General features: G+C 45.9%; 1 protein-coding gene across 3 annotated transcripts in view; it reads left to right on the top strand.

Moving 5' to 3' along the window:
• b4galnt4a (beta-1,4-N-acetyl-galactosaminyl transferase 4a) overlaps nt 1-16,468 on the top strand; it is a 121,453-nt gene that overhangs the window by 11,059 nt on the left and 93,926 nt on the right. The window contains exon 1 of one of the 3 annotated variants that reach the window (XM_047333535.1): nt 11,178-11,325. The exons of the other annotated variants lie outside the window; for them this stretch is intronic. Coding sequence (XP_047189491.1) covers nt 11,274-11,325 — 52 coding nt within the window. The 5' untranslated portion in view covers nt 11,178-11,273. Of the gene's footprint in view, nt 1-11,177; nt 11,326-16,468 lie in introns of those variants that run through there. 3 annotated transcript variants of the gene reach the window in all.

Here is a 16,468-nt window from a genome sequence, read left to right as displayed (position 1 = left end):
TGCGCAGCGGTATTGTGGTCATGCTAGACTGAACGGGCATCTTATTCCAGTTGTTTTTCATCGAGAGATTGTCATTCAAATGTCTTTGGTGTTGCCACCCTCTGTGTGGCAAGTTGACTCTCCTGTTGATAGCCCTCACTCAGCCCGGCCTCAGTTAGCAGCTCAGAAACTGTTGTCTTCCACGTGGGACGTTTTTTTGTTCTTTTTGTTCCACCTTTCTCCCGATAACATTTAAGCTGGAGCTGAGTTTTGCACTCAGCTCAGTTTATAGGCTATTTCCCCCGGATTCTGACATTTTGTCAGAGACCCCTGTGTTTTTGCTGAAAGTGCACCCGGTGACATTTTGGCCAGCGTTATTAAACCATCTCTGAAATGTGTGAAAGCATATTTAGACCGAGGGGGCTTGGATCAGGCGCTCCTACTCTCTCTGCATCACGTGGCCGTCTGAGACAACATTCTTAAAAGCATCCATGACAGAAATGCCACACTTCCTCCAAACCTCCCCCTCAAAACACGTATGTCCCAATTTCCTCCGTTTGGTTGCCTATATCTCTCTTTCTTGCCTCTCATCCACCTCTTTTCCTCCGTGAAGTGACACATCTATGGACTTTTACGTAAACAAATGAAATATTGGCTAAATGCAAACCTTTCACCTGGCTGCACTTGACACAGAGGTTCACTTTCCTTAGCATAGCAAGAAGATTCAACTTTATTATCTCTCTTTCTGCCCTGCTGGTGGAAATGACGGCACAGTCCAACATTGTGGCCCGGCACCAGACACCCATAACATCGAGATTCCGGACATTATGTATTATTGATTATGGACAGGGGACCCTTATATAGCACTACTCTTTCTGTGATTGGACAAGCATACAGCAGAAAATTCATAAATTTTAATTTTAAAGAGGAGATGAGAGGAGAAAATGCAACGACCACCTTCCTAATTCAAATATATATATATGTATTTTTTTTTTAAATGAAAGTCTTTCTTTCCATCTCAATAATCGCTTGGTTGACTTCAGGCCAATCATCTACTGAAGGTGGGTCAATCTGTAACCTTTAAGGAATGATTGCTGTTTTTCTTCGCCGCAGTCACTGCTGTTGTTCCCCTCTGGCAGATCTGCCAAATAAAGTGACATTCGGCACGTCGATGAAAACCGCTTGTCCAAGAATACGCCGCAAGATTCTCCAAAATACCGTACCAGAATAGTTTTATCGATATCAGATACAATTATAAACTGAGAGTATTTGCTCCTTGCAGCAGCAGCGGAGAGCAGATGATAATAATAATGAGATAATCTGCAAACTTTGTCTGATGTCTACACACACACCTTCACGTGCACCGCTAGAGTCGGACATTTGAGATTTATTTTTCTTGTGTGGAAATCTCTGAGCCTCGGACTCCTTAATTTTTCCAGTTGAATCCTCATGTTGGCAGGATGTATAGTGTTTGGAAACTTATCTGCTTCTCCTTGAGAATTGTCTCTATATCTTTGTACCCTCTTGAGTGCATCGTTCACTTTGGTAGGAGAGTCGTGTGCAAATGAGACCATGTTTCACCTCGCAGACGATTTTCTTTGTCCAGGCTGTTTTGTGTTTGATGTCATATCTTTTTGAAAATAAACTAGAATGGATGTTGAAACGGTTTCATCTTGAGGTTTTTACGGCCAATTGTCCAGTGGGTTTGTTGGATCTGCAGCTCAGCATTCTGATGAACGAGTGTCATCTTTGAACTTTCCTTCTTTACCTTCCCCAGATGTGGATGTTATTGTGATGCGATCTCCATTCTAGGCCGGTTACTTTGGCTTGTGGGAGTTTCTGTTGTCCCTCTGCTCATTTTGTTTTTCCCTGGCACACTCTTGCTTCTAACACCACTCATTCTTGGGGCACTTTGTAGTGTCTTGTAAGAGCTTTTACATTAAATTGATGGTTTCGATCTACGCTGCCATCTTCCAAACACTCTTTGGAAGTCGGGAAATGAGATGTTTTTGTATTTCTAAAGAGGGTAGGAGAATTGGCAATGAGCTGATGGGTGTAATATTTGGTCTTGCACTTACTGACCATTTCATTGATTTCAAGAACACAGAGAAAACAGCCAAGGCCCCCTAATTATTGAGTGCCGAAGAATAAAGTGAGATTTCTAATGCCCTGCATTTAAGGTGGATTTGACATGTTGGATAGATGTTGTTGTTTTTTATACATATACAGCATGTGTACACATTTAAACTAATATGTATATAGAAATAAAACTAACTAGAGATATGGTTTCCATAATTTATACCAGGCCATATGGGATTTTGTTCGTGGGATGAGTTGGCACTGCTCATATTGACCTGAAGTTCAAGTTTTATTGTGTTGTCCATGAAAAATAATGCAGTGGGCTCTGCAAAACAAAGGGCTTGTTTCCTGGCTCCCTTCTGTTGAAAACATAAAATATACACTTAATAAATGAAGTGCAGCATTACAGTGCACGCACATTTAAAGGGAGAGTAAAATCTACATGATAAAAAAAATTGCTGCATGGAAAAAGAGCAGTAAAAAGAACGTTGACAAAGCATCAAGACATTATAAAACTGACATTACAAAGGTTTAGATAAAACGCATGTTATGGTTTTATCTGAAAAACACCTTCTTTGTGAAGTCATGCTAGACCTTGCAACTGGATATATGATTAAAGTTTCATCATAAACATGTTTTTGGACACCTGATTAATCTTTTGGAGTCTTTTTTTATTGAACTTTTGCAATGTATATTCAGTTAGTTGTTAAAATACGATCAGCATCACAGCTCAGGTTGGAAATAGAAGTTCAGGAGAACCTATACTTAGATAAAAGGCCGTGTTCCAAGAAGGAGAGAAAAAGGACTTTTACTGAACACATTGAGGAGTATTTCAGTTTTTCAAGCTTGAGATTTGCCATAACACTTTCCCCCTCCATTTACTGTGTAGTGGTGGTTTGGCTGATTTCCAGTGAATCGGCACTAACCATTGTGCCAATAATGACAGAAAGGCTAAGGCATCACACTTGACATCTGTTAAGTGCAAACACTCCAAATAATCAGAATCCCCTCCAGATACGGTTTCCTAAATCCATTGCGATGGATTTGTTCAGGATGAAAGATGAAATGCTTTTGTGCAGTTCTTTGAAAAAAAATGACATGGAAAACAGCTATTGTTTAAAAGAAAAACAAAGATGTGCATCTCAGGAGACCGTTGCCCTTTCTATGTACAATGTGACCACTTGTCATCTGATTGGGTTCCAGTAGCCAGTAGTTTCCTCCCTCACCCTCATTCCTCTCGCATAATCAATTTCTCTGACAGTGAACATTTTTCAGATATCAGTCTTTCTGCGCTCGTCGTCTGTGACAGACATTCTTGGCTGTTTGACAGATTTTTCCTTTTTTTCTTTTTCCTGCAGTGAAGGGGGGAAGTGCTAACTCATTGTCACTGGTCGTGAATTGAAATCCTCTGTGGCAGCACAACATGTTACAGCAGCCTTCAGAAACTCCTGCAGGTTAATCATGGGCTAACAAATACCTTGAAGACGAACCCCCGAAAACACCCACAATGCAACACTAGTTCATTTTACTCCTCAGTCCTCATTGAAGAACAATATCTGCTGTAATAATGAACATGCAATTGCGTTTTCCTGAAATGTAAGACACCGTTTTTAACGTTTAAACTTGCAGCGTCTGTCTTTTTGCCCCATAGCTGCGGTGCCATCACACTGTCGGCAGTAGATGTTGCCTCAATGCAGTCGCCGTCACATCCCCGCCAGTCGCGCGAACAATCCCGCTCAAAACACCACATGTTCTGGCAGCTGCGGCACACTAGTGTGTGCCAGATTTACCATCTCTCTCTCCCGTTGCTCCCTTTCCTCGCTTCCTCCCTCCTTTCCTCTTACCTGTGCATCTGATCTGATTGGCTCGGATGGTCGTGCGGTGCGGCGCAAGCCACTCTGTTTCCTGCTAACAGACCGGCCAAATTTGAAAAGAGTTGGATTTTGAGTGGCTTATTCTACCTTTTAATGATTGCTGGTGCTCTGAATAATTAAAAACAACAGAAATGTCCTTGCTGTTAAGTCCTAAATTCCGCCCTCACAGAATGGAGTCATCGCGGACTGAAACTGATTCCGTTTATTACCCCGATCGGATTGAGACACGGCCATTCATTGTGCAGGCGAACGCCTCACTGAGCCGGGTTAAGTTAATTATTATCATTTTTTAAGCCAGAGGTGTGTACGGGGGGTTAGTTTTTTCTACTTGAACGAACGGCACAGCACGGACTGTCGATGCCGTCTGTCTCTGCTCTCATTGTGTTTCCATCAGCCTGTGAACGGTCTCTTGTTGGTAGTGTTGAACCAAGTGCTTTGTTGTGCTGCACTGATATGACAAAGAAAGGAAAGCGCGGTTGAGAAGCATTGTATGTTGCGATACGACTGAAGGTAAGAAGCAGGACATGAAACTCAGATTAAATGTAAACCCTTATCTTTTTGACCCCCGCTACTGTTTTATGCCAATGTTGGATTTCATTATTGAAACAGTTGGCAAAATCCAGACTGTACCAGGCTAGCAGGATTTTTATTATCAAACTATGATAAATGCAAAATGTTGGAATGGTGTTGCGCTGAAAAAACACCCTGTACCTTTTTTTGTCATAGATACTGTAGATCATAAATGACCTCCCTGAACACATTGACTTAATAATTTCTTGGTGCAGTCACGTGTGACAGAATTTTCCGTTCGTGCAGAATCTCCGTGGCCTGGCCGGCGCCACGACTCTTCTCAGTGTTCCATATTTGCAAGACAAACGCGTCTTATTATTGTGGTTCAACTGCAACACGGTCCACCCTGGTTAAGATCAGTTGACGGTAGTTGTGATGAAAATCACGATTTCGAAAGTGTTGTTTTGTTTTTTTCGAGTCCAGTGAGCCGAACGGTGAAGTCGGCGCGCCTCTTTCTGTTTACCACAGTGTCGGCGCTGTGCTTGATTAGTCGACTAAGCGATGAAATGTTGCTTATCTCGCTACTCTGCGCCAGATATTCTCCTTGGTGGAACTGATTATTAATTAAAAGCCGGAGTGCGGTTTGGCCTTTTTTCATTTCAGTGTGCCGAGAAAGGCAGCTCTGTCTCTGTCACACCCACCACCTCCACCTCTCACTGTCCGTGCCACAGTTAGAATAGTGTCTGTGTGTGATGTGTCCGTAGAAGGTTGCACCTGTATTCTGCCACGAGCTGCTTGCACCTCTGTGTTGGATATATTCCTGCTGGTACTCGCACTCGCACGCCCTCTGTTCCGTGCGTTCCACTCACCCAAGCGCTCTCCGCTCATTCATATTCTACAAGGGTTTCCTGTTTTGCTGGCTGGATGCTACTCCTTCCGGGGCTGTGGGAGTCCGCACCTATGGGGTATATGTGCAGTACATGCACACACAGGCACACACATATTTGTGGGCTGAATTTGCTCGCGTGCCTCATACTTAAGCTGCAGAGAACACGACGCTGGAAGCATTCACATTTGCCCCCCACCCCCGAGTTCCAGCTGCAGGGAAAATAGGTGTAGGAGCTATGAAGGAAGAAATGTCGAAAGGAGAATACCATCAGTGTGTTATGCCACATCAAACATGGGGCTTTATTGCTTTTCACTTTGTTATCTATGTTGTGCCATACTTGCTGTGTGAAAACCAGAATCCTGCTGATGTGTTGGACACAGTTTGCTGAAATCAGGTGGGGTGTCACACTGTGTTCGTTTCTATAGGCTTTGTGTGTGTGTGTGTGTGTGTGTGTGTGTGTGTGTGTGTGTGTGTGTGTGTGTGTGTGTGTGTGTGTGTGTGTGTGTGTGTGTGTGTGTGTGTGTGTGTGTGTGTGTGTGTGTGTGTGTGTGTGTGTGTGTGTGTGTGTGTGTGTGTGTGTGTGTGTGTCTCTCGCTGCTATTATATCCTGCAAATGACAGTGAAACAACCTGAGGCCAATATCAGCTTTCCTCTGCTACATTTTCCTGTCAGCAGGTCGACTCACACGGCTCCATGTGAGTCAGCGGAGTTTGACACCGCATCCCCGTGGACGGACACACTCACAGTTACACACTCGCGCGAGGAAAGACTGTACTCTCACGCCCACACACAACGGTAGCAGCTCCAGAAGATAAATGAAGTGGACATCACTTCAAAAGTCGGGGCTGAAAAATTGGCCATTATCGCTTCACTCCCTGTCTACCGTCCGACAAACTCTATGTGGTGGTGGTTTTCACTTGACTGAGCGTCTCAGACAGTCTCGTCTCGCGACCTCTCGTCCTCTCGGCTCAGACGAGCCAGCGACCTGCAGAAACTTTGGCACTTTATTCAGGTCAAGGCAGAACAGAGATTTAAATGTGCCAATCCATAATATTAAACAAGGGGTAGAGCCGATGCCAAAAAACTAAATAATTGCAGGGATCTTCCTGAAGGATTCGCAACTGCTATAGAATTGACATGCGTTTTGTATGTTGCTGAAGTGGTACACAAGTTAGGTAACTAGAACGACGTGAAGATTTTTATGACCTGAAACGATCAAAGGTCGAGTACCTTTCACGAAGAAGACCAGTAAATGATTGTCGGGCACCTGAAGTGTTCATGCGAAATTCCAAGGTAGACGGAAAACATACACGGCCGAGTTAACACACAAACTCTGTTCCTCCATGTAGACAAACTTGATGCCTGTCTTCCCCCCCCCCCCCGAGCAGTACGGGACAAAGAACAGCAGAGAGGCAGAGAGACCCCCCGCTGCTCTGTTTGAGGAACTGTGTCTCGCAGAATACAGAGTAGGGGAGTCAGTCGACGTTTACTTAGTCCAACTTGTAAACTGGCAAACTTCACTCGTTAAAGAAACGTTCGTGAGGTCCGCGGCACGGCAGGAGTCATGCGCTGGTGTTTTCCATCGGGGCTGCCTCGCATTCCGTTACCTCAGGTAGTCAATGCCCTCGTTTCCCACCTCAAATCTCTTTCAGCAGCCTGTGGAGAACAGGATTGTGCAAAAGTGTAGTGTATCGTTGATGGGCAGCGAAAACATCGTCAGCACAAGGAGACTGAGTGTGTTTTATAGCCGATTAAAGCTTGGACTTAGATCCGCCCGTGACTGATTAACAACCAGAGATAAGAGCCTATTTAACCTGCCCCTCTCTGCCCGGATGGCGAACAGCTCTGGGAAGGCCGGAGTGGACGGAGTGGTTGAACACAAAGACTTTGGAGTGACAGTGACTGCTCAGCCTCGATGTAATATTTCACCTCAAGAGAATGCGAAGCAATAATCTGGATCTCAGCCCAAGTTGTCTGACAAACTGTCCCGCACCCTGGGGAATATCCACTTATCCGTTTCTCTGCTTTGCTCACCCCACAGAGGCTTTTATTTATTTATGTATTTATTTATTAAACTTTTATTATCCTCGTGAAAACCCAGCAAGGAAAACAACAACAACAACAACCCACCAAATGATTAGCGAAATAAGAAAGCTCCGGTTACATCGCATTCGGCAGCAACTGTCAAAGTGATGATATTGGTGACAAGACTCTTCAGCGATGGATTTCTTCCCGTATGATTTTCTTGCCCAGTGTATAGTTCGACCAGTTATCTGTGAGAGAGAAGGAAAAGAAAAGTGTGTATTTTCAGAAAACTAAATCAGGATGCAAGGTAAATTCCCCAGGTGTTATCTTGACACTTTGACGTATATTCAGTCCCAAAAATATCATCAGGTTGATTTTCTTTCAGAAATTGTTCAATAAAATTCATAAAAATAGCATAGCATGGTATAGCACGATTCTGTTTTTTGCATGCCTGTCTACACACTTCCTTTATCTGGTCATCAAAGGCACGAGCGCCGTCGGCGACGACGACAACAACACAAGCAGCAAAATAAGGAAGGTATAATTCCCCTCGTTATGCTTTTAACTACCAATTAACCAATAGCAGAGAGGATGCTCATATACAAAGCACCCAGTCATGTCAGACCCTTTTCTCTGAAAAAATTATATTTTCTCTCCCCTTCCAATATTCTCCGGGGCATCTGACAGACAATACGGGGCTCAGTGAATCCCTGAACTCCTAATCCAATTTCATAATTCACAAATTCCCTCTTCCTGCCCAGCTCGCCAAAGCCGAGAGCAGCGGAAGCGCAGAGGGATATGTGCACTGACGTGTGGACGGTCGGCGAGTGTGAGCGGAAGGGGGTTGGGGGTTTCGTGCGGCGGGCTGCTCCTCCGACTGTGGAGCGAACTGAAGGTTTAAAAACAGTTATTTCTTCAGGTGACAATTTGCAGGTCCCTCATCTGCGCTTATTGGCGTTTCTGACAAGACCAGTTCAAGGTCTTCAACTCCTTGGATGTTGAAAAAGGGGTTTTCAGCAATGGCACAGGCAGTCCCCTTAATTCTTACTCCTGGCAGACACACGAGGGCTTTGTTTTTACGCTCTTGCTGCCACTTAATTATTTCTAAAAGTCACCCTGGATTTCTCTCCAAGACCATATTGGTTCCTTGGTGACTTAACCTCATAATTCCCTCCCTTTTTATTTTTTCATTTCTCATCATAAGTGCATGGGAGCTTTTCCCTTATCAGGTCCTCTCCCAAAACCATCCGAGGCCTCGGCACCACCGGCTTTGAACTTGTATGTCTCGCCATTCAGTCATGGGTAAACAAGCGTGATATTGAATCACACAAAGAAAGAGAGCTCGATTTTCCCGCTGGGTTTGCCCTCTGTGGCCCCGCCGCCGCCGCTGCCGCCGTCAACCCCCACGTTGGATGGCACAGAATCGCCTCATGGTCAGAAGAAAGGAAGCTGTGATGATGAAACCGAGCACCACGGGGCAGCTCGCTGAGACGGTGACACTGCTCTCGTATCCATTTCATCACCCGTGTTTTTATTATTATTTCTGGTTAGGGATGTGTCATCGTCGAGATAAAAGTCCTTACACTGGTATGGGGCTTTAAATCAATGAATTAAAAGGTCATTGAACTAAAAGCTGTGAAAACCTGAAAGCCAAAGCACTGTCACCATCACCATTTTTCTGTAGTTTGAAATTAATACGTCCTTTTTATCTATCCTGTTTGATGAAAAAGCTGCATTGCAGAAAAACACTGACCGGTCAATATTCCTGCCGTGACAACTTGTCCCAGTTTGTATTTGTCAGCCCGCTCGCTCATTGCACATCGTGTTGTGGGGGTTGTTTGGGATGACAGATTGCCCAGCTGATGTTTAATGTGGATTCTGACGCATAGGATTTAATCGAGCAGGAACAAAACCTTAGATTAGATTGGAATAGATTAGATTAGAAATCTTTATTGTCCACTTGTGTAGGAAATTTGCCTCCGGCCACGAGCCGAGCACATGGTGCGACTCAGTGTGCCAAAGAGGCACATGACAAAAGACAGTTCATACATTCAGGCATGCATACATAAATGAGATTACTCCAGCGAGATGGGCATAAAAATGTGATGAATATACATTTGATACAATACGTGGAATAAATATGATAGTTTACAGTGAGCCTGTGGTAGTAAACCAAGTGCCAGAATAATAACTGCTAGTTCAAAATGATTTGTTTAGTGCGACAACAGAAGATGGGACATAAAAAAAGGCTTACATATGTTTCTCTTCTCTGTTCGTACCTTGTGTCGTCTTCCAGAAGGAAGTATTTCAAATTCATTAAAAGTCTTTCACTGTTGGAGTTGCTTTCCTCCGGGTCTGCGTGGTGTTGTACAGCTCCGCCAAATGTCTCTGGGTGGGTTTCTTTTAATCTCGCTGGCTTCTTCAACTATCATTTTGTGAGCTTACTTCTGCCTGTTGCCCCTAAGGTTTCCGTACCGACACGTGAAGTCGCAGGAGACGGGGTGTTTTTGGTTCTGCTGTCCTGCAGGTGGTCAGGACTCTGTGCCTTGCTCAGAGCCAGTGCAGTGCGTGGGGGCCGTCTCGATGTTGAGGATCACCATACTGAGATGATCACAAATAGGAAATCAACTCGGGCTCGCTCCTGCGTGCCAGGCTGGCGTGTTAATATTCTTGTTTTAATGATTTCATATATTTGACTCCACGTGAACACAAGAATAATTGTGGATTTATTGCTTCACTGGTTGGATCACTCCTAAAGAATTGAATCATGAGCCGCTAATGCCCGGTAGATACAATCTTTGGAGCGGCCTCTGCCTTTTGTGCGCACATGATGAGAAGACTGCCACTGTGTGTGATTCTGCTGCCGCTTTGCCGGCCTGTCAGTTTGATTAGAAACCCCCCATCATGAGAGGAAGGAGCTACTGTAACTGCTCTTGTGTCATCGTATACGCGCCAAGGCTGCTTTTATTTCATCAAGGAATCAATGGCGACTTGTTTCTGCACGTGGCGGCTTCTTTTTCCCCTCTTCTGCTTACTTTCGTTTTCTGCGGAGGTGGTGTGCAAATCTATCACTGTGAACTCGGAAGAGCTGCGATTCAGACGGGAGCCGCGTGTTCAATGAGATCCTGCCCACCGCATCAGTCAAATTGAACTCGGCCAATTTGACTGATGCAGAAGAGTGCGTGATCTTTAAGAGAAGTAGCTCTAGCAGATATAAATAGTTTTTAGCAAACGCACCAATTAACCCGATGATTGCATTTACTCAAAATATGCTGAGATTCGTACAGGAACATTACGGTTTGTTGAATTGCTGCCCCCATAAATTGGTCCCGCAGTTCTGTACAGGTAAGGCCGCACCATGCCAAGCCAATTACTTTACCGTGACCCGGGCTGGCAGGCAGGCAGGCAGGCAGGCAGGCGTGGAATCAGACGGGCTGTGGACTTGTCTTGGCTGCCTGTAATCTTGAGGGAAGCGGTGGTCCGGCTCTAATGTGGGAACTGGAGATGCCCTTGACGCTGGGGCTGCAGCGAGGTGCCCACGGACAAAGGCACCAAAACAACCACCCAGCCCCACGCACACACACACACACACACACACACACACACACACACACAAAGAAACACTGGTAATGATTTCCGATGTGCTGGGTCTGAAGTGGACTTGAGGCCTCAGGGGCGTGATTCAGTCCCTCATCCCAAACACTGCCCTCACAAACGTATTGTAAGGACGGCTGATACAAGCTCTTTGTGCTTTGCTGGGAGGAGAGAGAGCGAGATGCCCCTGAACCATCTCTTTCCTTTTCACATTTTATAAACCAAGCTCTCAGAGGGCATGTCCAAGCCAATGTGGATAAACTCGCCGTCCCCAAATGTAATGTAGGTGTAAGTCGTGCTCAGTCCACAATGCTGTTTTTCAGATGACGTGTCCTGAAATACAGAGGCAGCTTCACTGTTCTGCCTCCATTATTGGTAAGTTTGAGTTTCAGTACTGCTGATTATACTTGTGAAAGTAGTTCTTGCTCTTTTTTCGAGTAACTCAACAAGTCATTTTTTGTGTGTGCATCAGCTCAGATCATAACAGGCTTGTTTACTTCGTATTTGAATTTGTCCGAATTTGTTTGAACAGAGCAAAATGAATTGCCACTCTCACGGTCATGAATGAGTTTGAAAGTTAATTTAAGCGAAAGGGCTTCTTTGAATTGAATAGCAGCCGGGCAAACTCTGAAACTTTAATTCACAAAGCCGATTTAATCCTAACAAGTCATTAAACCTCTCTTTCGACTATTTGCGGCGCGGCCGAAAAACAAGCCGCGAACAAGCGAGTTGAGGGCAGCACGGCAAAAAAACAACAAAAAAAAGCGGCGCGAACACAATGTGAAAATAATGAGAGTCGACTCAGGCTCGACCCCGCAGAACCAGCGGTGTTCTTGTTCTGCACTCGGACACGCTCGGACGCGGACGCACAGCAGCGCTGACCCTTGTAGATTTCCACACCAGTTTATGGAGATGGCCACGTGCTTTTCCTGACTGAACAATAGGGTTTGAGTGGTATCGTGAGAGTTGGAGCAGGATTAGACCCGACCTCCGAGGGCTCGCTCTCCAAAGCCCCCCTTTGTGTTTGTTTGTGAATAGAAACATGGTTCCCTGAGATTGTCTTGTCTGCCTGCCGGCCAGCCGTGTCCCGCTCGCTGTCTGCAATCTTTGCTTCATTTTTAAAATAGCCTCCAAACTGTGTGTCGGTGAGCGTGTGTTACTTTAACATGTGCCATTCAGGGACAATTTTCTTTCCCTCTGGACAGTTCGGGTCTGGTCCGTGTTCTCTAACTTACATTGACTTCTACAGTTTCATTTTTGCTGCCTGGTTATGAGTTCGCGGTCCTCTAGGACAAAAAGCTGCGTCCCTCTCTCCAATTGTGCCTGAATGCAACACGAATACTTCCACTGACGTAACAGCGGCGACCAGTGCATCTGCCTTAATCTCCCTTTATACGTTTGACGAAATCCACAAATGATTCGGCCCCTGGGATCTCGCCGCGGCCCCCTCTTCCCCTTTGTCTCTCTAATAAACCGTTTCAACTGCCTGAGAGCATCCGGCCAGTTGTTTGTCTCTTCAGCTGGCCGAGAAATCACAGAAGGGAATCAATGAATCATGGCAATCAGCGCTTCAACGTAATTGGCCGCCTCGGCCTGTAATCATGCCGTAGAGCTCTCTGATAATAATAGTGCGTCACCAGCCCTCCCTGATTGTCTGAGGGCATCTCAGTGAGACGTCTCCCCACCCCCTCTTCTTCCTTTTTTATGAAGGTGAAGGAAATGAAGGCGGGCGGGAGCCTCACCAGAGGGTCAGTCGTGCGTGAACAGAAAATTACCGAGAGGAATCACTTTTCCTGTGGGGTTGATTTTAGATTCAGCAATTACTTCCTGCCCCCTCTGTTCATCTCCAACATGCTGCTGGCTCTGAATGAATACACAGGTGGACCGTATGTGTGCGCGTGTGTAAGGCTGCAACTAACGCTCCTTTTCATTATCGGTGAATCTGTCCATTATTTAATCGATTAATCGATCAGTTGTCTTGTCCATAAAATGTCATAGAATGGTGAAAAATGTCGATCGTGTTTCCAAACCTCGAGATGATGTTTTGTTTTTGCCTGCACACCAAAGATATTTCGTTTACTGTCGTGGAGGAGCAAAGAAGCCAGAAAATATTCAATTAAATATCCATTTAAGAGGCTGAAATCAGAAGACTTTGCCTTTTTTATTTAATAAAAACTACTTAAACCGATTTATCGATTATCTAAATAGTTGCCGATTAATTTAGTAATCGATTATTAATCGATCAACTGTTGCATCCCTATATGTGTGTGTGTGTGTGTTTGTGCATCGGATTGCTTGCATGTGTCATTCCGAGTGCACGTGCACGCGTACGCGACGAGCAGCTCGTCTGAGAACTTGACCCGGTTTCTGGTGTCAAGCAGGGGCACGGTCAGGGGGTGGCGAGTAGGTGCTCCATTCATCCCGAGCAGTAAGCGCTCGACAGTATCGGTTCACCATTAGGGCCCAGTGATGGATGTGGCGCAGAGCACGGAGCAGATGGGTGGCGGCTGCTAAGGAGGGAAATGGCATTTGTTTGAGTCCAGATTTACTGCGGCGATTCATTCATCCACGGAATCCGATTTCTACGACGAAATGTGTTTCGCATTTCTTTTTCTTTTTTTACACTTGGAGGCAACATGAGATTAAGTCTTAAATTCCAGGCCTGCAGACCTTACTGGCATATTACTAGGAACAATACGGATGGAAAGAAATGCGACTCGAACACACTCCGTCCGTCCGTCCGCCCTGTGTGTGCTTGTTTTACTCCCTTCCGCTGTATCCTTGATGTGTTTGCACGCCCAGAGCGAGGACCCTGCAGTGTATGCAAGTGTGTTTGCTATCCTCCTCGGTTGCTTGCCCCCGGTTTGCACGGATGAATACAAATTGGGCCGAGTTCCTTATGACTGGAGATGCACTAGTGAGCACGTTTTTTTTTTTTCTCACCCCCGTCTCTCTTCCGCAGACGCGTCTCTGCTGCTGGCTGGGGTTTTTTTTGGTGTTACTCACGTCCCCTGACACAAGCCCCCCAGAGTCACTGGATTCCGAGTTATAAAAGGCGTCTCCCCGTGACCCTCGACACAGGCCGCAGTGTGGGCGCTGCCGGCCTGTTGTCCTAAGCAGTGAGCACTGCGTGGCTTTGTCTGCTCTCCTCCTTTTCCCCCTTCCTCGAACTCAGAATCTCAGACACACACCTTTGCCTCTGGTGGACCGGGCTTATCTCCAGCTCCGGCAAACATTCGTTCGCCGTACCTCTCTCCTTCATTTAGTCCCCTTACCCCTCATCTGCGCTCCTCCTCACCTCTCCGCGCTCTCCGCCTTTCTCCTCCTTCTTTCCAATTTCCTCCGCTCAAATGAGATGTTGTGCACAGAGGAGAGTCCTTATCGCCAGCTCCTGTCCGGATATTAGGCGGGGGAAATGGGCCTGTAATGAAACGGAGAATACCTCTGTGCAAACAAACACACACACACACACACACACACATGCGGGCGCCAGATTTGTTGGTATTTTGTTGTGTGTCTCAATGTATACGTGTTGTGTGTGTGTGTGTGTATGTGGTGCGCTTGTACTCTAAGACGAGTGGCTGATTAAGGTCACCTCGTTCGCATCTCGTTACTTTTGCCACGGTCCTCCCTTCCCTCTCCTTGTCTCGCTCCTTCAGCCTTTTCCCACCTCCTCTGTCTCTCGCCATTTATCTCTGTCCGAGCCTCCCACTGTCGGCCTTTCCTGGTCGTCTTTCGCCCCCTGAGCATTATCCCGCCCACTGCCTCAATCTCTCGCACTGTTCTCTTTTGTCTTTGGCAATGCGGGTTTTTTTTCAAAGTTTTAACTGTGCATACAATTGTTTGTTCTTGTACGGTATATTCGCAGCGGCTTTAATGCTCACGCGTGTTTGTCTTTCTCTCCCTGTCATTCGCGTCCGCCCACGCACCCTCACGCGTCTCTGTGGTCCGCGCCCTCCTCGCCCCCAGCGTCCCTCCTGCATAGAGGATGGTTGTTGTTTTTTTTCGCGACAGCAGCCAGAACAAGCTCCATCTTTGTGCGCCCTCCTGCTTCCCACAATGCCATGTTGTCTGGCATGACAATCCAATGTCCTCTGCCTTTTCGGAAGTCATTCCAGGGAGCATTTCAAGGGGCTTTTGTCTTCAGCACCGAGAGTCCGCCCCTCTTTTTCTTTCCGCCCCACAACTCGGCAGACTTCGTTCATGTTCCTATACCCTCTTCTTGGCACGCTCTGGTCACTTTTCAGGAGCCTTGCCGGATAGCTTAATTGGATAGCTGCGAGCACTAAAGACGGTGTAATGCCTATTAAAGTGTGTCAGATCGGTGAATGATTAGGCAGCAGTCTTACTCGCGCAACGGCGTTGCCCCGTGACTTCACATCGCTGATAAGGAGAAGCTGTAAATTAGAGATGTGGCATGAGTTGTCTTTGAGTCCCTGTTTTTGATTTTTTTTCTGATTGACGATGACTAAGGATGTGGAACAAATCAACATTTATCATCCCGGCAATGACATTATTGACATCCTAAAGATTTTACACAATGAATCCATATTTATAATGATATCATGACTAAATAGGTCACAGTATACACATTATTTTGTCTACTAAGGTCGGTTGAAGGTTGAGGACGACTGCAACCAGAAGTGGAGAGGAATGGTAGGAAACAGGACGGAGAGATTCTGTCAGGTTAATATAAGCCCACACCTCAGGGGAGCGCTTGTTTTGGCTCCGCAGTCGATGTCTGTACGTCAACAACAGGAGAGCGTGGCGAGTGTTGCTAAGGGTTACAGATTGAAATATGCTTCTCGGCCTCCAGCTCATGCTCGGGCTAATGAGGTTGCCCAGGGCGACGGTTTTCAACATAAAATCCTCCTACAGGTGGATCGACTGGTTGCCCAGGGAGACGACCGCGAGGCGTCCTCGGCTCTCCCGTAGACCATGAGAGCAGAGGCTGCTTCGAACCTCCGCCCCGACGTCAATGTTGGCTTCCCTCCCATTCATTTTGCCGTGGGTGAAACAGGATGAGCAAGGGGCCGTTTTATTTGTACAGCGGTGTGTTTACAAGCGTTACCTATCAGGTGCACGTTGCTCGGCTCAATGGGTTCTGAATCGCTGCATAGTGATGAGAGATTCAGATATGGATCATAACACGAAGCGGATCAGTCACAAAAATGAATAAACTGTGGCAGCTCCTCTCCTCTCCTCACTCCGCCCCTGCTCTGAAATAAGGAAACACTTCAGGTACAGAGGTGATGAGGTCTGTCAGTCAGTGGAGTTTATACAGTATAGGGCCAATGAAGATGCATCAATCAATCAAATTTTATTTGTGCAACCCATATATTCACAAATCACAATTTGCCTCATAGGGCTTAACAATCAGTACCTAAAAAGTAATTGCGAACAAGCTGATAAAAGAAAATGACAATCATAAATTTACACACACAAATTAACAAAAAGCAGCCGCTTCAAGTTGTAAGATAAAATGACTTTATTAGTTATATTCCATATTATGTATTTA

Source organism: Scophthalmus maximus, chromosome 7 (assembly GCF_022379125.1).
Source record: "Scophthalmus maximus strain ysfricsl-2021 chromosome 7, ASM2237912v1, whole genome shotgun sequence".
Classification (NCBI taxonomy): Eukaryota; Metazoa; Chordata; class Actinopteri; order Pleuronectiformes; family Scophthalmidae; genus Scophthalmus; species Scophthalmus maximus.
This window is presented reverse-complemented; position numbering and strand designations above follow the sequence as displayed.